The 21,259-nt window shown below is 42.4% G+C and overlaps 2 protein-coding genes and 2 long non-coding RNA genes across 6 annotated transcripts; 2 read left to right on the forward strand and 2 right to left on the reverse strand.

Annotated features, from left to right (window-relative positions):
• Nucleotides 1–541: 541 nt before the first annotated feature.
• Nucleotides 542–7,768, reverse strand: LOC130202429 (uncharacterized). 2 transcript variants are annotated; one of them, XR_008833365.1, is made up of 4 exons: nucleotides 7,564–7,768; nucleotides 7,241–7,378; nucleotides 6,682–6,863; nucleotides 542–3,275 (listed from the first exon to the last, which is right to left on the reverse strand). It is a non-coding gene; the product is annotated as an uncharacterized LOC130202429 (long non-coding RNA). The 2 variants fall into 2 exon arrangements; XR_008833364.1 differs by lacking the exon at nucleotides 542–3,275 and having other exon boundaries at nucleotides 6,518–6,863.
• On the forward strand, nucleotides 3,536–10,137 carry rsph9 (radial spoke head component 9). Its single transcript, XM_056427956.1, has 5 exons — nucleotides 3,536–6,599; nucleotides 6,718–6,883; nucleotides 7,257–7,386; nucleotides 7,684–7,827; nucleotides 9,424–10,137. Exons 1-5 carry the CDS (start codon nucleotides 6,373–6,375, stop codon nucleotides 9,582–9,584), a joined length of 828 nt encoding a protein of 275 aa, XP_056283931.1. The 5' UTR covers nucleotides 3,536–6,372; the 3' UTR covers nucleotides 9,585–10,137.
• On the reverse strand, nucleotides 9,799–12,522 carry mrps18a (mitochondrial ribosomal protein S18A). 2 transcript variants are annotated; one of them, XM_056427960.1, is made up of 6 exons: nucleotides 12,360–12,518; nucleotides 12,026–12,057; nucleotides 11,141–11,245; nucleotides 10,879–11,002; nucleotides 10,406–10,478; nucleotides 9,799–10,312 (listed from the first exon to the last, which is right to left on the reverse strand). In XM_056427960.1, the coding sequence occupies exons 1-6, from the start codon at nucleotides 12,493–12,495 to the stop codon at nucleotides 10,168–10,170; spliced, it is 615 nt and encodes a 204-aa protein (XP_056283935.1). In that variant the 5' UTR covers nucleotides 12,496–12,518; the 3' UTR covers nucleotides 9,799–10,167. The 2 variants fall into 2 exon arrangements, with proteins under 2 accessions (XP_056283935.1, XP_056283936.1); XM_056427961.1 differs by having other exon boundaries at nucleotides 10,225–10,312; nucleotides 10,814–11,002; nucleotides 12,360–12,522.
• On the forward strand, nucleotides 11,194–18,820 carry LOC130202430 (uncharacterized). Its single transcript, XR_008833366.1, has 3 exons — nucleotides 11,194–11,273; nucleotides 15,526–15,650; nucleotides 18,737–18,820. It is a non-coding gene; the product is annotated as an uncharacterized LOC130202430 (long non-coding RNA).
• Nucleotides 18,821–21,259: the final 2,439 nt, after the last annotated feature.

The raw sequence follows: 21,259 nt of genomic DNA on the forward strand, positions 1-21,259 counted from the left end.
ATATATATATAAATAAATAATTAGCTGTGGTTTAGAGATTATTGGACGAGGATCAGTGCACCCTGATGGAGCCTCGCCAGTTCTTGAAATGACCAATCAGATCCAGAACAGGCGACTGAAACACAACTTTAACTTAACGGCAACTATCTGACACGTGTCTCTTGGGTTTTATTACTCTACATTCTTAGAAGTCACAATGTAACAAGACATTGGTCCCGAGCTGCTGCTATTAACAGTGTGTTCAGTCACTGCCACTGGCAACCACACAGAGCTGAGAGATTGTTTGTAAAGACTCTTTTTAAAGGCACTTTAACTTTATTTGATTGTTTTATAGTCAGAGACATGTTGTAAGACCTGAGTGAACAAAGGTTCTTGACCGCGCTTTACCCCCCTAATGTCGGGCAAAGATTAAGTATTACAAAACGATCTCACGTGTTCACACTTTCTCAAGTCGTGTGTGTGTGTGTGTGTGTGATTAAGCAAATAAATACTATTCTCAGTGCTAAATGATCTCCAGTTTGCCGAAAGTAATAACAAAACCCACCATATAGCTTCTTTATTCGCAATCACACCAGCCTGCACCACATGACCCCCACACGAGGAGATTTGAACACGCATACCTCGACAAGGTCACGTGAGAAAGCTGTGCGGGGTCAATGCGGGGGCACTAATAACTTGCAGATATCCTCTCTTGTCTCCGAGGATGAGCCGGGAAAGAGACGATCGTTTGATGTCGGATGCCTGACGGAGCGTCTCTGGGCCGTGTGTATGAAACGTGTGTTTTAAAGCACTTGCTGTGACAGGAGCTCGTGGGAGGAACGTGGACGTGAAGGCCGCATGCAGCCTGGGAAGCGGCTCCGTGCAGCTTTCCAGAACCCAAACTGTGAACCCAAAGTTAAACACACCACACATTCACTGGCTCAAATTCGGGCCCACATGGTTCTGGGCGAAAGGAGCGTGTGAAAGTCTGATTTGAAGTTCACTCCAAACTGGGAGCGGTTTTTGTGGCGTCGCATGTTGAAACGGCTCCACAAGATGTTCTCAGACACAATGCTGGTCTGAAGCCAGCGCCGCTCACTCAGAGTCTTCAAGGGAGGCTCGAGTCGGATGAAAAGATGCAACGAGAAGTAAAAAAAAAAATGCCTAAATCATTTATTACCGTCAGTGATGTAATTGTGCCTGGTAAAAACCCAAATCTTTCAGTCGCCTAGTCTGATCTGCTTTCTGTTTAGTCTGAGAGATAACCCCGCTGACAGCAGACACCCTCACGTCTGTGGGGCACCATTTATTTTCCTGGAAAAACCACCATGTCATTTTGTTCAAATTATAGGGGAAGATGGAACGTAGCCTATTTGAGAAAGGAAATTAAAGGCATTTTTGCATGTGCACCAAAAGGGACACTCCTGGTTACACTATAACTTCATTTAATTAGAAACAACATGTTTGGCTTTCATTATTAAGACGGTTCTTAGAAGATTTACTGAACAGAATATTTGGGTCTGCGGGAGCCGGTTCTCTTTAGGTGTTTTAAAAAATAGATTGAAAGAGTTGGAGGTAGGTTCATCTGGTTGTAGATGACGGAGGTATGTGCACCTGTGTGAACTGGGTTATGATGACTTGAGTCTTAGTTTTGGTTTTATTCATGCTGCGATCTAAAAAATGATCCTTCTTTTTCACTGTTTTATGTCGTATTGTCTGAAACTTTGCGTTATGCGCTACTACTGCCATCTTGTAAAGGAGATTTTTTTTATCTCAATGAGGCATTTCCTGGTTAAATAAATTACAAATTTAAAATAAAATACATTTAAAAGTTGGAGACCTTTAAAATAAGTGTTCGAAGGGAATATTATGATTTGCTGTTGTCGTAATATCAGAAGATTATCAGCCCTCTCTAAACATGAAGCTAGGAGGAGAGCTGTGTGTACAGATTAATAAACAAACACGGTGTTCACTTGTTAGCTTTAGATACCACCCGCCGCCAGTGTTTGTGCTAAGCTAAGCTAACTAAGCTTCGTATTTAGTGCAAACGCATGGTGTCAATCTTCACAGGAAAAATTACATCAACATATTACTTTTCCAGAATTATGACCAAGATATGTAAGCAGGAAAATCACCAGATCCCAAAAAGGACAGAATAGTAATGAGACACTTAAACAGTTATCTTTGACCTTTCTGTCCGGGAACTTCTTGTACAGATATATCTGCGACAACCGTAATAATCGCCGTAATGCGAGCGTAGCCGATTCATTCGTAATCGTTTTTTTTCATTTGTCAACTCAGTGACGGTGCTAGATACAGAAAGTACAGTGTGAGGAGAGTAGTAACTCAACAAAAAAGAATACGCTTTGAAATGTGAAGATAGCAGATAAAACCTGACTGTGATAATAATGATTGGTTTTCAGACTATACCCGAGGTCAAGTGAAAGCAGTAATTTATCCTGTACGGTATTACTAGTTTACACAACACGCCGTTCTCTGGATCAAAATATTTATCCAGGCTTAATCCCAAACCTCTGTGTTTGCATATAGGTGTGCAACCCCCTGAACTCGGTGCCCTCGATGCATTCTTGGTATTGTTGTCGTCTGTTCTTTTGTATAGCACAGACACTATTATTTAGTCACTTCACTCCCACTCCCTCCCTCTCTCTCTCTCAGTATTCACTGAATTCTGCACTCCCATGCCACTGAATTTAAGAAACCGTGTGTGTGTCTGTGTGTATGCATGTATGTATGTGTGCCTGTGTGTGTGTATCAAATAGGAATTAAACCCATTTAGAGTCCGAAAGGTTTTTGAGGTCAGGTTTCCTTCACGTCACCACCAAGATCGATGGATGTGACCTCTGACTGCTCCAATTTGTATATAAACACAGCGCGGGCCAATCACAGCATCGCGTGGGACGGTGCCAGCCAATGAGAGCGTCTGGCAGCATCGCGCTCCGCGGCACTCCCATCTTTTGTCCGTCAGGATTAGCGCCGTGGCAACGCCGGTCGCCTGGGAGGTGAGTTTCCCAGAGCGGCGGGACCAGGAACAGAAACAGGGACGCTCCGCTCCCGAGTATCACTTCCCCTCCCGTCCGATTGGGGAACAGAACATGGAGTTGTGTGTCTGTGTGGATCACTCGGTGGCCCCCAAGTCCCAAACGTCCACCTCCCAGCCTGCCAAGTCTAATGGGGTGACATCCTGAGCCACAAGCTCAAAGTGTGTTTGTCTGTGTGAGTGAGTGGATGGGTTGGTGAGGGGCTGTCCTTGTGTGTTCTCTTCTGTGTGGGGTACTCTGTAGAGGAAGGAAAAAAAAGTCACCCCATACCACTCTCCCTCCCCTCTCTGTTGGTGGACTACATTAGCCAGAAGGGCAGAGCGCCAGACAGCTGAAATCACCGCTGCTGATGAAGCATGTGACTGCAGACCGAGGTCCTTTTGTTTGGACAATTACAGCCAACACACAGAGCCATGGAAATGCAGTGTGGCATGGGAATAGGCAAGCATGGGAATGAATGCACTTCGGGAATTATTAAAAGAAACCCGTGCTTCGTGTTCTTTAGAGGAACTGCCTGTAAAGGGCTTCTTAAAAAGTTACATCTCAAAATGTTCTCATGGAATCAAACCTCATTTTCTTGGCACCATTTATAGTTTGTATTATTATTTTTTTTCCTGCAAAAAAGCCATTCAATGTATTTATATTCTGTATTGACCTCCTGAGACAGTAGTTTTCATTGTTCCCATGCTGGATTCAAATTGCCTTCCCACGCCCAAGGGATTCATTCACTACAAACAATGCTTGCTTCACATGAAATTGCGGGAGGAAATGTTGGATTTTGCAGCTCTGATAGGGGGTTCGGTCAGTGAGCTGATATCAGGCTGGATTACACGCACGCCTCATTTCCTGTGAAGCCCTTGTGTGTGTGTGGAAGAAAACTACTTTATCAATCGGTAATTATTAAAACTATTGCCTGAATAAATGCCAGATATGAAAAACAGGGTTTGATTTCAAAGAAATTCTTGACATTACATTAAATTTCATTTAGCTGACACTTTTATTCAAAGTAACTTACAATCATGTTATATTCACACACCGTAGACACAGCTACAAGCAACACTTCAGGGTTAAGTGTCTCCCCTCAAGGACATTTAAAGTTATAACTCTAAGTGGTAAGGATATGAGGGTTAGAGTTAATTCAATCAGCGTGAATGACAACACTGCCCTTGTCACATCTAAATGAAGTCACCAACGCAGAAACAAACTAGAACGGGCACTCGGTAGAGCGCATACCTTCGCATATCACAAGATTGGGCATTGAATTCTGAACATTTTGGCATTATTTGCATGCCAATTGGATATGAATTGGCCGCGCTATGGTAAAAAGAAGATGTTGACCTTTTCATGACCTTGACCATGACCTTTGACCCGATCGATCCCAAAATCGAATCAAATGGTCCCCGGATAATAACCAATCATCCCACCAAATTTCATGCGATTCGGTTTAATACTTTTTTACTTATGCGAATAACACGCATACAAATAAATAAATAAATACACGGCGATCAAAACATAACCTTCCGCATTTTCAATGCGAAGGTAATCATGACAATGCAAGACGAGGATGTCACACAAAGGTGAGGGATCGAAATAGGACCACCAGCCGCACGATTGGCCCCGACCTGGCAGACTGTCCATGTGCTGGACAGAAGCCAATCATGTTTCCCTAAGTGTCCAGTAACGTAAGCCAGCTTCACACTGCATATGGTTGAGACTGCTGGATCTGAGCCAGGATAAACCAAAAGAGCCAATGTGTCTTCTAAAGCGGGATTTGCGAGAGAAAAACTGTCCAGAAATCCCCATCTAATGGCAAAGCTTCAACACCAAGAAATCAATTGCTAATCAAAGAGCAGCAGCAGATGGAGGACGAAAACTCTTTGTTTAAATTCCGCAGGGCGAGCGGATGATCGCGATCGTCGCCCTGCACTCCACAATCACAGGAACAAGTTACTCATGTGAACACATTTACCTCGACAATATATCATCTCACGGGTGTTGTTAACTATTCAGGGGAACGCCAACATGCCCTATTCCTTAACATGCAGACAAACACGATTGTCTCAGTGCACCCTGAGACGGTTTCCTGTTACCATGTGCTTCACGTTAGAAGGATCTGAGCATGCATCCTGCCAGCTGTGCAAAGAGCGTAACTGATTCTGTCATCAAGACATCTTGGTCTAAACTACTAGACACACAACTGCCAGACCCTGTGTGTGTTTGGGCTTTCTTAGTCAAAGAGAGAGGGGGGGGCAGCCTGCACACAGAGCCCCAGAGGAAAAATCACAAGATGGCTGCAGAGAAAAGTCCCAAATAATAATAAAGTATTGTATCCATATATGTTTTGGGTGTTTTATTTGCATTTATACCTCATCACAGCTGACGTTAATGACGGCTGCTTCCCATTGAGGTGTTCCCTGTTTTTATTCATTAACTGTGATGGGTATCACTTTACAATGAGAGATAACTCGATGAGCAGTGATGAGGGAGCGAATGAGAAACAAATGAGGAACTAACTGCTATAGTTAACTATAAGTTCATGTTTAACGCCTAATAAAAATCATTAGAATAAGTAACACTTTGTTAATGATTAGTTAATTAAGAAACAAGTGAGGAACGAATGAAAAAACAACTTGATAAATGATGAATTTCCAATAATAATACCTGATGGAGGACTAATGAAGGATGTGGATAAGTTACTAGAGAATAGACTGGGACATCCCATATTAATGAATCATTAAGTAGGTACATTATTAGTTCTGGGACAACCTATTTATCAATTGTATGTATCATAATAGTGACAGATTCCTCTCTTTATTGACTGTGAATATGCGTTTGGACCTACACACCCGTAGTTTGGTGTTTATTCTCTGGATGTGGTGGGGTGAGGCCATTAAAGTCTCCCTGAGCAACACATTAAACTAAATACAGCCATATTAATATTTATGTTCTCTGTCTGCTTCCCCTGCACGCACTCACTTGAGAGGCCGGGGCATGACGTCAGAGACTCGCGAGCGCTCTCGTTTATATAAACACCACGAGCAAACACACCCAAAACGACTTTCTGTTTTAGATGTTACATTTACACACTTTTTAAAAAAGGGTTTACAAAAATATAAAAGAAAAAGAAGAAAAAAATAGAAGAAAAAGAAATAGCGCGTTGCCGTGACAACCGGTGCAACGGGGTTTGTTGTCACTAGCAACCAGACTAGCCGTTAGCTGGTACGTTAACTTGCAAGTTAGCTTATAGCTTGAGACGCCAGATATCTTTGAAGTTGACGATAATATAATATAATAAGATAATATCTATCGCTATAAAGTATTTACTGCCAACACAATGGACTCAAACTCGTTGTACTATTCTCTGGAACTCGTTGCGGGGACCGGAAGCACTTTAAGCGTCGAGCAACGAGCCGCCCTGCAGACGTCTCTGGTGATGCTCAAGAAAAACTACAAGTTCCATCGGGTCTTGTTCTGGGGCAAAATACTGGGGCTAAACAGTGATTATTTCATCGCTCAGGGGAGAGGAGAAGATGAGATGCAGGACAAAAAGAACCTCTACAGGTAATGTGTAATGTATTTATATGATTATGTTTATTTGGAGCTACCTCATGTCTGCACTCGACAGGGTGGAATACACCAGTACCTTCCTATTTGTGTGTCCTTGGTTCTGTGTGTGCAGCTTGAACTGCATGGACTGGTCTCTGCTGCCTCCTGCCACAGACTCCATGATCCAAGACGTGTCCAAGGCTGCGAAGAGTCGCTTCATCGGAGACCCCTCTTACGTGTACGAGTATCACGAGAAGAAGCCCGAACAGGAGGATGAAGCTGGAGAGAATGAAGCAGCTGTTAGTATGATCACTACTGAGCTCTCACATTACACTCCCAAGTGTTATAGTATTCTTTGGTACTGCGTCAGAGCACGCTTTAGTGTAAAAGTAGATCGTTTTAATCCATCAATCTACTGATACCCAAAGAAAACTATTTTAGCACAGCATTATGCAGTATAATTATAACTAAAGCCAAAACAACAAGTGATGTGGCACCAAAGTGTACGACCTTTGCCTAAAGATGTATTTAACTCACACGATATATCTAAGGTCAGCTATGTCTTCAGCAAACAATAAGTTTGAAGAATCAGTCATTGTTCTGGCGGATGTCAATGTCACGGACATGAAATAACAATACAAAGTTTAGAGATGTACTGTTCTTGGTTTTCAGATCAAAGTCATCGAGGAAATCCGGCTGGCGGTGACGGTCCATCTGATCGAGGAGGAAGCGTCTGTGGTGCCTCGTGGCGCCTTCGTTAAAAGTCCTCTTGGTGTTGTCCAGATCAACCGCAGCTTTGGGGGTAAATCGATATGTACACACACACACACACACGTATCACTTTGTCACATGGTGTCTCAATGTGGAGTATCAATATTATGCTGCAATATGAGAATGACTCAGAGATGTTTCATATGGTGTCAATAAAGTGTGGTATTTCATTAAATTGGATGCCTCCAAGAACATCTTTTATACACACCATTTGTTATGTTTATTTGGTTAACTTCCAAGCCAACATGAATATCTTGACATCGTTGGATCCTCGTTGCTGTGGTTGAGTTTAAATTACTCACCGATGTGCATTATTTTATTTGTTTAGGTCTGTCTCAATCAGAAGCGAGGAAGCTTGACAGCTTCTTTCACTTCAGCAAAGCAAAGAATCCGGAGAAATCCATCCTGGAAATTGGGGATTTGAACCCAGCGATCGACTTCCTGGATGTACTGAGCGACGACATTCCTAAAGGTGAAACCCCCGGAGTTCGGTCTCCTCCGGACCGTAACGCGCCACCAGTCGGTTATCGTTGCAACTATCGAAAGTATTGAAACACCCTCGTTGATTTCGTGACCGCCGAGAAAATAGTCCCATCAAACCGGTGCGGAAAGATTATCCTGTCATCTGGATCCATTAATACACATCTTGGATCGGCGTTATTGAGGCCTTCGCAATGCCCGTGGGAAAGCGTCTGTTTTTTTCTCTCTCTCCTTCAGTGCGTTCCAACTGCCGTGCTCCATAACAACTAAATGAGGTTCAACTGACGGAGAGTCGGGAGGGGTGTCTTCCAAGAGGAAAAAAACAGATAAAATGCTCAGTTGAAGCAGGATTAAACAAACTTGACAACACCATAAAACTCCTGATGGTCAATCTACCCGTCATGATGCAAGAGGGTTTCTGGGAACACGTTGGAAGAGCTTTGGCGTCCAGCGGTCTGATCGCCAGACGGCTATTGCTGGATGAGGAATGTCTGGCCTCTTCGATCTGGTTTTATGGCCAACCTGCCGAGAGGCCGTTCTCCTTCTCATAGGAACATTATCGATAATGATTCTATCGTCATAAAAAACCAGACCGCGAACCAGCACATGGGAAGAGGACCCCCTGTGACCAAACTGAAGTCACATGATTATTATGAATGCTCACAGCTGGAGGAAATCAAATCAAAACAATTCAAAAGGAATAACGTTACCGTTTTAGCCAATTTTTTTTAAATGAATGCCGCCAACGGGGAGGCAGAGCACACGCAGTTCAAAATGGACATCTTGAGCGCGGTCGTCCCGTTTGGACAGTTCTCGAAGGTCAGATGATGAATCGACTCCATTGGGATGGAAATGTTTGCATATGCGTGATGAGGGGGAAAAATGCGACCGAAATAATAACTCCAGCGCCCGTGACCAAACACGAAACAGCTGTTTGATTTACCAAGAGGGCTTTCACGCGTTTGTGTGTGTGTTTGCCATGTGTGTTCCGCGAGCTGATGCGGATGTCGGCGGTGTCGTCTCCGCAGCAGACGTCGCACAGCTGTCCGAATGCAGCCGCCTGGACCGAGATGGCATGCGTTGGCCGATGAAGGGGAGCGAGTTCAGAACTTATCTTTTCAAACGGGACTCTGACATGAAGGATCTCCACAGGTGCTCTCCTTTGAGACCCTATGTCGGGCTTCCCCCCCCTTTTCCACAGCTATCTCGCTATCTTTCCAGCTCCGGATTTATGGCACTAGGTTCGTCCCGCAGCGGTGCAGTCAAGACCTGAAACATGTCTCCACTTTTGAGATCAATCATACTTTCGAAAAAGGCAAAAATAATAGAGGAGAAAGAGACGTCTAATCCTTCAAAATGATCTCTCTTCTGTGGAACGGCATCAAAGAGGCGTTTGATTTAGCTTTACATAAATAAATAGAACAAAAGGAACCGGTTGGACTGTCAATATCAAAAGCAAAAAAGGTTCATGCATTGGATTATTATCCCATGGCTGCCTTGAAAATGTAATAACCCTCCATTTAACGGCAATCATTTACAGCAGACTTTGTGTGTGTGTGTGTGTGTGTGTGTGTGTGTGTGTGTGTAGGATCGTGGAGTCTTCAGTTTGAATGTGCCAGCAGTGTGTGTGTGCTCCGCAGCCTGTTGTGGCTCGGCCTGACCTTCTACCACGTGCCGATGACGCCGCAGCACGGATACATCTACATCGGGGACGGCGCTAAGAACCTGGACCTTCCCTTCATGCTGTGAAGAGAGACATCTTCCACCTATTTCCGAGCTAAGAACTCTTAACGCGTCTCTGTTGTTCGTATTAACGCCTCAAAATCGATTCCATGCCAACGTATTCCAGGACTTTGTAGTTCCCGTCTTAAAACAAATAAACTAAAGAGAGTACGGGCTCTTTGTTGCGTTCAGTTCTCACGTCGCTGTTCCTTTCTCTGTAAACACACGTTGAGAGGCGGAGTAAGCAGACACATTTTATTTGCACATCCGAGTATACAGTCGATATACCACCTACTTTGAAATTGTTACACTGACCCAGTTGTTGCTCTCATTAAGTTGCTGCAGAGTTCGCTTCAAGGGCTTTTTTTTTTGAAAACCCAGCAGAGATCGACGAGATGGCGGCGGGTCGGGCCGCGCACGCTTCGTTGCTCGGGTGACTCGGCTTGATAAACAAAAGGTAGGATAAATACAGATGGTTGAAGCTTTCAAGCCCTTTCCGAGGGCGGCGTGACAAAAGCGGATTCACTTGAAACTGCGTCTTCGTATAACACAAAAAAAAAAAAGAAGAAGAAAAGATCCACCCCGCTCTCTGAAGCGATCCGTCGGGCCTTCAGTGTTTTATATTAAGGTGCTTGACACCATAACGCACATTGTCCTTGAGGAGTGGGTCGCCGACAGCCATGCGCTTCTTACACCACTTCAGTCCAGTTCTCTTGATGGGTTTCACCGTGTTGATGGACCAGCGGGTGAGGTATCTGCACAACAGAAAAGCGTTAGTGGTTTGAGTTGCACTGAGACTGGTGCTGACAGATCGATCGTCTGCAAGCAGACACACGCGCATACATTACCTGTTCAGTTGTGACTTGGACTTCCTTGGGACGTGGCCCTCTGGAAGTTGGGGCTTATGGTCGGGGAGCAGACCTTCAACACAGAGAGACACGCATACACATGCATGTATTCCATACAAGTCATCAAAAACAGACATGAGCAAATATAGAAAATGTGTAAAAAAGGCTCAGCTGTATTTGGTGGCTTTGTATTAAGTTACATACACTATCCAACTAAGACAAGCAGAGTTAAACTAACTCATTAGCTTTTTTTACCAGCACTATTGTCTGAAAAAATGTCTTTAATATCAACGATGCTGAAAAAATTGGTCAATTAATCAATTAAAAGAGCAACTTTTTCGTAATAATTGAAAAATCTATTATACTCAGCATCATATTAGGCAGTCGGAACGTGGTACATGGCCCTACATGATTTGAGTTTGGTGCGGACGAAGATTCAAGGACACAAACGAGGAGCCGGCAGGAACACCGACCTGCTCTGTGGGCCATCTGGACGCAGATGGCGATCTTCTTATGCTCCTCTGGACAGAGACCAGTGATTCTCTTTGGCAACAACCCTCCATCTGACCTGATGAACTGACTAAGCAACAGGACGTCCTGGAGGGGTTGGAAGCATTTTTATTGAATAAATAAAAATAAAAAAGCGGAAAAAAAGACACACTAAACAAGCGGATTCCCTTTTTCCAGATGTTTGAGATATTCCTCTGCTCGTTGCATTCCTGTAGACGGCCTTACCGTGTAGTTGTATTTGTGTTGCAGGTTCCACCTGTAGATCGGACACTTGGCTGCGGGGTTCGGAGGCTCTGGTGCCGTTCGAACGTCCAGTATGTGTCCCTCAATCTGACCGGTAGGGATACAACACGTTACGGTAGGTTCCTTGACAGGTTGACTGATTATTATTATTTACATGTGCAGTAAGAGAAACTGATTTTTCATTTTGAACACCAGCCCCCCTCTCCCACTATCCCACCCAGCTGAAGAGGTGTGCCAATGCAGGTCAAAGGAGTTGCCCTCGTTGCATCTCCTCATATCTGACAGAGCCTCTTCTTTTGGAAGAACATCTGAAATTTATGAGTTTGCACTGTGAGTTGCAATGATGTACCAAGCCAGTATCCAAATAGCTTTCCTAAAAAGGGAAGAAAAAGCACTGCAAACCAGTGTCTTGTTCTCTGAGAGCGCTCCACCATTTGTATGCGCCCACTCTGAGCTCGTGAAGCGAAAAATCTTTAAACTTTTCAGAAAAACTCAATGGGGGAGAAGCTTGTTTTGGCTTAATATGGCTTTAATATGTCCCAAACATAGCAAAATAAGAAGAGAAGAGAAAATACAGGCAGAGGGCCGGCTCTCCTTAGATACAGACACCACCACACACTTCTAGGGATTACTTTATATCAGTCTATACATGTGAACACACTGAATACGATAGCTTTAAACATAAATACTGTGCATCTATTTGTCTTTCAATGGGGTTCTTGAGTAAATACCATGGCATACCAAGGGAATCAGGAATATTATAAACACACACACAGTTGTGTTTATTTATAATCCCCAACTCGATCAGAAGTCACTGACATGCTTCAGGGACCATGATCAGTTTCACATTAGTCTGGGTTGACTTACCGTTGTTATTTTACCCTCCTGCTTCTTCACCACTGTGAAACAGACATGTTATGATGTTAGGCCTTCGAACAGAAATATGAAGAGAACAAATATTTACTGCCTTCCTTTTGTGGAGCCAAATCAGACGGTGGTTAGCTGAGGCTGAGAGCCACAGAGCTCGTCTAGCAAGCAGGAATTCACTGAAATAATGTCTGTTGATGTTTTTCTTTGTTGTTGTTTTCTGAGAGGTGCATGCTGCATGCAAGTCTAAGATGAAACAACCTTTGAGATGCGTTAGCATGCTAGCTAACACGAGCTCTTCTTACTTCCATCTTAACGTGGAGATGAAACTCACCTTGGCGGATTCCTCGAGTCTGAATGGTTAAAGCCGATAGTTGGGGAACATTTATCATCTGTTGGACTTTAACATTCACTACTTTCAAACCCGAAAATGAGCTCCACACAGACCTCAGCATACTGCGGGCTGCCATGTTTACGTCCCGACCTTCGCCGCCGTCTCTTCCGGTCTGGTAATCTCGCGAGAGTAAAGAAACCGCGACACTCACGGCGAAGACCAACACAAGTCACATTCCAGCAGAAAAATAGGTTATACAATTAAACAAATCAACTTACATTTATGTTTAATGAACTGGCTTGATTAAAAAAAAGGATATGAACAACAGGAAATTACATTTAAAATACAAATGAATATAAATATAACTTAGACTTCATGATACTTAATCAACATATTTGTCTCATAGGACAGCACATTGAATAGCCTACATCTAATTAATCTGCAACATACCTCAAAACAAACTGCAGCACGAGGGGGGAAATCAATGAAGCCATGTTGAAAAGAATAGTGTCCCAGAACAAGGGAGAACTCCCAGGAAAATGTGATCGTGACATCCGGATCACAGAGGGAGGGAGTGTAAAAGAGAGTGCACAAGCTAATATGTATTCGTATGTATATGTATTCGTGCCAGTGCGGGAGAGCATACATCCATGCCATAAACTGCATGTGTATCCGAGAGAGAACGTTAATCCTCGCGTTGCTTTTGTTTAGATGCTCAGAGTTCAAACCAAAGATTCAACTCAAGCCTCTTTTCATCGCGAGCTCATCTGATGAGAGTATGAGAGGCACAAAGAGGAGCGTGCCAGCCCTTTGTAAACTGGTGGATACAGGTAGATTCTTCCCGATGCAGAGACTCAGAGGAGATAAAGAGTTTGATGTTTGATAGTGTTATCATGAGAACACTATGCCATTGTCCAGTCATGTTTTAGTTTACTGTTCTTCAGCATCTTTCTTATGGCTGTTTGCACAAAGAAACCAGAGACAGGCGGCAACAATAGATCTGCTTACAGAAGCCCTTTCTTCGATTCAATAAAACACATTTATGCAACGTGTTCCTGTTCAAATAAGAGCTTTTCCCGTAAAATCGTTATCTTTATGCAAACAGGTTTCCTTTTTTGTCCTCAGGGTATAGGTCTCAATCTTCCATACAAAAATATTAAAATATGAATATGAAATATTCAGTTGGCTCTGGGCTTTGTGTGCATGCAGCATTTTCTCTTTTAATACATTCGCACTGATTTAAAGGTCATTTTTCCATGAGTGTCGAGCACGCATCAACAAACAGAAGAAGAAACACTGCAAGCATCAACGTCAACAATGCACAATTTGAAGTTTTAAAATATTGGCTTTTCCAAATGTTTCATCAGAAAGGATATGTGTGTGTTCCACCCAAAAGGTGCACAGGAGTATAACTCTTATTTGTTTATGGAAAAATAGACTTTTGGATTCTAGTGTATTTGGAAACACATTTTCTATGAAACAATGGTCATTATAGTTGTTTATTTTCTAATATAGTTGATTATATATAATAATATAATAATAATAATAATTATTATTATTATAAACTTTATTTGTATTCATTTATTTTTCTATTTTTCTATTTATTTATTTCATTATAATATTTATTTTTTATTTTTTTGATATAAGATACAACACACATTTATATGTACATACATACAGAAGCACAAACAATACATTAAATAACATATATATATATATATATATTTTTTTATTATTTTTTTTAATTATTTGCGTTTTTTTTTTTTTATTTTTTTTTTATTTTTTATTTTTATTATTATTTATTATTTTAATTTATAATTTATTTTTTATTTATATTGGAAACAACACAACAACACACAGTAAAAAACAACATTAAATAACATTACAATTTGTATACATATATAATATATTTTGATTATATTTATTTGCGTATTAATTATTCCAATATGTGATTGGAATAACTTAAAGTAAAGATTCCAGTAAAAACAGCGATTATAGAATAGGTAGAGAACATCTTTGTTGTGACACCCGCTAGACACAACCTTGTTCTTGTAATAACTTTACAAACATCCCGGTTGTTTGATTTCATGCTCCCCCCCCCCCCCGAAAAAAAATTCCTCAATGCCATCTGAACTGTGGAGCCTAATGGAGCCGCACACAAAGATGCAAATGGCCTTCTGTGTCCGTCTCCGCAGAGTGTAGATAGATCGAGATTACCGTCACCCTGCCGCCACAAAGGGAGCATTGTCTCCGTGATCAGGTCCCTTCGTCAAGGACACTTAAGCGGTCACATTCCTTGAGAGAAGCCCAACAAAAATGGCATTTAAAGTGTCTGGCCACCTCCTCTCAGGCTTTGATATTCAAATGAAACATGGCCCTGTACAAACAGGTGCCTCAGCTGAGGAAGAGGGGGGGGGTGGGAGTAAATCAGATAGGAGCTTTCCGTCAGATGAACAGAGCTCGCCTGACATTTTCACAGCGAGCACTGAGGGATGCTGAAGCAATGTTGGTTCGACGTCGTGGTGGGAAGTTATTGCCGCGCGGAGGAAAAAAAAGGTTTGACCTCAGCTTCCTCGGACGAACTGCTGACGCGCAGCATGGAGCGAGCAAGAAGAAGAGGAGCGGGGCACGGTCACATCACACACAGAACAAATCCAAAAACCACACGGGCACATTCCCCTTTTATTGTCACACTGGTCAGTTTGTTTTCCCTTTTCATGTTTTGGGGAAGACTCAAAGGCCCCCGGTGAAAGTCTCCGCTGAAGAGTCCAAACACCAAAAAAAAAGGCCTCCAGGAGGGTCATGTGAGGAACACCGTGGGATCTGAGAGTTCGGCAACTTTTTTTTATATATCAAAATCGCTGCATTACGCAATCTGACTGCGAGGCTTCTCTCTGCGCACGGCTTCCTTTCGGTGAAGATTTCTCTCGGTGAGAGCCACAGGTTTTTTTGGTTTTTTTCCTCCGACACAACGTCTCATTCCCATGCAGATGGAATGTGTGGATTTGCTGCCATCCAAATTGATGGGCACAGTCTGGGATGCAATTAAGGCATAGCTGTCACTAAGAGGCTTCTCCTGGGTGATTAACTTGTAAGGGCTGTTGCATCCAAGGAAGTCAACTGAACACAATTAGCCTATTTCTCGACTCTTTTTTTCTTCTTCAAGGGAATGGAGTTTGGTTAAAGGCCCCCACCGCCTGAAAGATGAGGTGAGAGGCAAGAGGCTTGCCAGAGCGGACGACTGGAGACTAACAGAGCGGATCTCGAGGTCTGGAGTGACATCCGATGCGCGTGAGTTCATGAGGTTCTGCCGTTGGGGAAAGATTTCTCGCAAGTGACAAGAATCTTCATCCTTCTAAGTATCAACGAGCCCCCCCCACCCCATCCTCCTTCCCTTCCCCCTCCTCTATTTCTCAGCCCTCTCTCGCTCACTACCCTTCCGGCACTTATTTGGGTGTACGTGCTAAATGGCACTGGCCTCTTCGACCATGGCTCTCTGAAGAGGGCTGTTATCCCCATTTCTTCTTCTTCTTCCTTCTTCCTTCTTCTTTCTTTTTCTTTTTCTTCCTTCTTCCTTCTTCCTTCTTCTTCTTCTTCTTCCTTCTTTGTCTTCTTCTTCTTCTTCCTTCTTGGTCTTCTTCTTCTTCTTCCTTCTTCCTTCTTCTTCTTACTTCTTTTATCTTCTTTCTTCTTCCTTCTTCTTCTTCCACTACTTTCATCCTCTCTCTGACCCACATTCTCACACACACAAACACAATGCCCCCCTCCGGATCTAATATGCACACTTCATATATGACGAGCCGTCTTTAGAATCTGTACCGTTTTCATGCGGGTCGCATTGCCTCTGCGACACAATGCGAACAAATAGCTCCTTGGCTCCCGAGTGGTCCTCTTCAAATGTTTGAACGCACCATGTTCTCTTTGCATTTTCCTTTTCCTTTTTCGGGGTCGAGTTGTGTTCGTCGTCCCCAGTGGCTCGCAAAAAACCAGGACGTCAATTAAAACACAACTCTGACCTGGAATCATTTCCCCCCCGTGCATCTGTTTCTGATGAAAGCATCACGTTTCACCTGTCGGCACGGCAACTACGGGAAGTGTAACCTGTGTTTCATGTGAGCTGCGAAGGAAGTTTTAATGTGCCACACGGGCCTTCCCATGCTGTGTGGATTGTTTTTGCAGCACTGCCCAGATTAGTTTCCCACCGCCGTTGCCTCTGCTCTTAACTTCCTCCTTGTGCATGTTGCCATGACGCCTGCAGCGGTATTCTCACTTCGACTAGATTTCCAGTCAACTGCAGTCCCTTTTACTAAGAGGCGGTCTACGAGTGGGTACGTGACTAACGAGCTGACCGTTTATATTAATGGAGTATCCACTTTCCTTTTCTTTTTCCAACTATTCATTCTTTTTGATAGGTGTTTAAATCTCTGAATTTTACAATCTATCGTAAAGTCGGACCTTCTGCAGCTGATTTGTTGGCCACCTGGGGGCATCAAATAAAGCTATAAACACAATATTGATATATGATAACCATATTAAGTCAATATGGCTTTATTAAAGGTCTTAGCAAACAGTGGCATGTATAAACATTGACCTGACACAGAGCAACATTATAGCTTGAATATATAGTCAACAAATGTACTAAAATATTCACTCTTCTTGAATGAATCAAAACATATTAAGTTGGCGCTTGTAAGGGGAGCAGCTATCACTATGAGCTTTTATTACATAGAGGTCATTTAATCCATTGCCAAAAGTTCATATTTTTTTCTATACGTTCTGTGGGAAAAACCCGCTCCGAGAGGACAGTTTCACCCAAACCAATGATAGTTCTGGCGGCCTTTAAATCATTTCTTATTTGTGAGACGTGGCGCTTTTGACTAACAAGTGAAATGAGTTTTGTTGATGTCTCGCGTCTCTTACTTATTTCCCCGCTGTGCATTTCATCACAGCTTATCTCGGTGTGGCCTTAATACCTGCCCCTCTGTATATGGGTCAGACATTCCCATTGAGGATTTGTTCTGTTTCTGTTATCGTAGCCGTGCTGATCTACATCACAACACATGTTGGCTATCATTGTTTTAACATTTCCATTTCCTTTATAATTTTAATTCTTAAAGATAACATGGCCTGCCTGCTATTTTATTGTATTGCTGTGACTTTATACTTTAGAGACACTGTATACACATGGATGGACTGGCAGCCTGTCCAGGGTGTCCCCTGCCTTCGCCCTATGTCAGCTGGGATCGGCTCCAGCGCCCCCGCAACCCTAATGAGGATGAAGCGGTTTTGATAATGGATGGATGGATGTATACACATTCATTTTTATTTAATTTTTTACATTTTAATTTCCATTATTATTTGAAATTCTTAAATCTATCATGCCCTATTTAATTTAATTATATATTTGGAAAACATTTTTTTGCTGCGGCACCAAGAAATCTCCACCTAGGGATGAATAAAGTAAAATATAATCTAATATACCATCCTTATATCAGCAAAAAAAACTGGCTTATTAATGGGGATTGTAGCAGTTTATATTTAATACAAAAATATCAGTACTTCAAAGACATTGTTATGCGTTGTTCACCGAGAAATAGTTACGCTTTTTTTGTTGTCATGAGTAACCTCCAACATATATGACGATGTTGTCAAGAGGAAGTGACCCCCCCCCCCCCCCTTTATGTGAGCCATGCCCGGCTTGTAAATAAACCCGGTGTTACACAAGCTCACTTTCTTCACCCTCATTATTCCCTCAAGTGAAACTCTGGTGAACATATTGAATGGCGTTAACTGGGAGAAGGAGGCCACGTTGTCGACAGGTGTATCCCAGCAGGGGGCAGTGGTGGTTGTCAGGTGCAGTCGGACAGTGAGCGCCTGCCCCTGCAGCAGCAGCCAGTCAGTGAGGCCTCAGGGGTTAAATACGAAAATCATTCAACTGGAGGTTCAAGGGCTCTACACACAAACTCAGGTTCAGTTATTACATCTAATTTAACAGATGAGGAACGAGTCATATTTTCAAATAAACCAGTTTAACAAACATTAAAAGGAACAATATGAACGCAGGAATGACGAGTGGAGTAAAAGCAGAGAGACGTAATGACTTTTCCCGTCAGAGCAATATGTCTCCCGATCTACAAAACCCCCTCTTCCACCAGCGAGACATGTTCTGTAGGCTCCCCGATGGGGTACATGATCTTTCTCCCTTGTTCCCTTCCTTTCCCAGTTGGGGGTCATTCATGAAAACAACTTGAGACCGTCTTTTATCTTATTTTCACTACTCTCTTTTTTTGTTGTATTTTAACACCATGTCTAATACATCTTATCCTCTGAATGAGAATGTAAAAAACTTGACTGTGTGTGTGTGTGTGTCCGTCCAGTCTGCCTTTGCCACGGTGAGAAGAAGCTGTACAGTGAACGGCAATCAGTCAAGAGTCCCTCCAGTCTTTATGCGTGGGGCTTAATGAGGAGACATTTTCCCAACACAAAGAGACATGATGCAACAAAAGGGTGGACGCTGAAAAGAAGCAAACCTGAAGTCCTTCCATCTCCCACTCTTCACTTCACTCGTAAGTATAAGGACTGGGCAGTCAAACACAAGGCCGACTCTCCAGTAAAATTCCACGGCTGGCAAACACAGCGCTGAGAACAGTCAGAAAGGAAGAGCGGCTTTTTCCAAGAGCTGCTTTTTCATCAAGTGGAAGTCACGTGTTTAATTCTTTCCATTCACACCCGGGAAGAAGAAGAAAAATAACATTTAAACTAAGTATACATGTTTAATGCTGCTCATAACCACACTATGATTAGTGGTCACGGCTTAACAGATGCCCCGTTTGAGCTTTCAGTGTCTAGAAGTCGGAATAGCTTCACTGAGTCTTTAAAGAGGGAACACGAAACTTCTGCAGACAAGAAGAAATTAATAAGATAACTGCATAAAACTTCATCTGCTTTATGACATCATCATTAGGCACCTGACGCACAGCTACATTTATAAATATAAATATATATATATATATATATACACACATCTCTGTATATATATATATATATATATATGCACATATATACACACATTTATATATACATAAATATACACACATCAACATATATACATATACATACATATATATATATATATATATATACACACATCAATATATATACATACATATATATATATATATACATAAAACAAAAGCTTGTGCACCTTGGACAGCCTTGGAGCGATGATGATGATGATGATGATGATGATGAGGAAGAGATTCTTGCTCGTCCTTCTGTCGATCACTCATTTTTTACTTTTAGCTGCAACATCCATATCTTCTTAAGTGTTACCGACAAACTTTGGATCGAGGCCTTCGACAATTTTTTTTCATTATCCTCCACATCTGACATTAATCTGTCTATTTGGCCTTTTAAAGAAGATTAGTTGTTCGTGTTGGATCGTTCCGTGGATTCTTCTATACTAGCGCTGCTGCAGAACAAATCGTCTTTGACACCTCGGCGTATTGCCACTTCTACTGGCCACTTAATGGTGTACTTTAAAAACGTTTCTTAAATTTAAACTTGTTTTTTTTAATGATTGATTACCTGTCATATTCCCTCTTTTTGGCCATAAAGGAAGCCAAAAGAGGTGATAAAGACTTTTTTCTTTTCTTTAAAATCTTGTAATTCTTTTTGGCTCACTGTTCAACATCTGGCTAGTTAAGAAATAGGACATTCATTCCCATAAAGGAAAGACAAGCAAGAAATAATGTCCAAGAGAAGAACTTGGAATAGAAACAAGTCAATGTTATGATTGAGAAATCCCCTGCAGCTCACAAGTATCGCAGCGCAAATAAAATTAATCTCTCTCAGCACTTAAGATCTGTAAATAGACCCATCAGACTTGCATCAGAGAGCTTAGAGGAAGGTGTCAACTGTGTAAAACATGGTGTCAATGTGATTAGATCGGATTGGGTCGCACATTTCGTCCTTAAACCCGCGACGCTGTGCCGCTGAGATTCAGAAGAGCAGACTTCCTTGAAATACTTATTTGGGGAAGAATCCGTCCAACTGGCAAAGAGAGCCATTTCACAAAATGTGGGATGCTTTTTTTCCCCTTTGTTGTGGTGAGAACAATGATCCCAAGCACCGGGAGCTCACAAGGGACCTTCATGGGCTGTGATGGGGAGGGGGTGGAGAGGGTGGAGGGGGTGAGGGGGGGAGGAAAGAATTAAAGAGGCGAGTGAACGGCGAGGAAACACAGAAACACAGTGATACGCCGGGAAGAACAAACAATGTCCACTCAGCTGATTTAGGTCTCTTTATGTCTGATAAACACTCTGTTTTCAGAAGTCTCCCCTTATGCTCGCGCAGGGGAAGAAGAACAAGCACAAAAGCATCAAAGACTCTGGTCCCTCATGGCTCCTACATTTGATCAGTGTCTCATGAGCTCTTTCATGTTTCTGACCCCACAGCTGTTGAAGAGATGGGGGACTTCTTCTTGTTGAATTTTTTAGTAAGGATAATCTTTTCACTATATTAATTCATCGAAGCGTCATATGAAAACACGAGTGGTACAACCTAGATCAGGGGTGTCAAACTCATTTTCACCATGGGCCACATAAGCATCACGGCAGCCTCTTAAAGGGCCGGTGTAACTGAAGCGGTGTATATACTACTCCGGAATATATTGTTAAATAACTCTCTTTGCATTTTAATAATGTTTATTCAAGAGAGTATAAATATTGTACACAAGAAAAAAATTCTAATATTATAACACAAATCCATTTAATTTGTAACCTTCAAAATAAAAGCACAGGATATAAAGGTGATCATGTGTCTTTCAAGTCGTCAGGGGCCGCATAAAATGACGTGGTGGGCCGCATTCGGCCCGCGGGCCTTGTGTTTGACACCTGTGA

Source organism: Pseudoliparis swirei, chromosome 12 (assembly GCF_029220125.1).
Source record: "Pseudoliparis swirei isolate HS2019 ecotype Mariana Trench chromosome 12, NWPU_hadal_v1, whole genome shotgun sequence".
Classification (NCBI taxonomy): Eukaryota; Metazoa; Chordata; class Actinopteri; order Perciformes; family Liparidae; genus Pseudoliparis; species Pseudoliparis swirei.

Excerpts from the sequence above, each read along its gene's own strand:
- mrps18a (XM_056427960.1), bottom strand. The coding sequence starts at position 12,495 with ATGGCAGCCCGCAGTATGCTGAGGTCTGTGTGGAGCTCATTTTCGGGT. Across the intron at positions 12,058-12,359 it reads GACTCGAGGAATCCGCCAAG|TGGTGAAGAAGCAGGAGGGT; the intron begins GTGAGTTTCATC and ends TCTGTTTCACAG. Across the intron at positions 10,479-10,878 it reads CCAGATGGCCCACAGAGCAG|GTCTGCTCCCCGACCATAAG; the intron begins GTCGGTGTTCCT and ends TCTGTGTTGAAG.
- rsph9 (XM_056427956.1), top strand. The coding sequence starts at position 6,373 with ATGGACTCAAACTCGTTGTACTATTCTCTGGAACTCGTTGCGGGGACC. Across the intron at positions 6,600-6,717 it reads GACAAAAAGAACCTCTACAG|CTTGAACTGCATGGACTGGT; the intron begins GTAATGTGTAAT and ends CTGTGTGTGCAG. Across the intron at positions 6,884-7,256 it reads CTGGAGAGAATGAAGCAGCT|ATCAAAGTCATCGAGGAAAT; the intron begins GTTAGTATGATC and ends CTTGGTTTTCAG.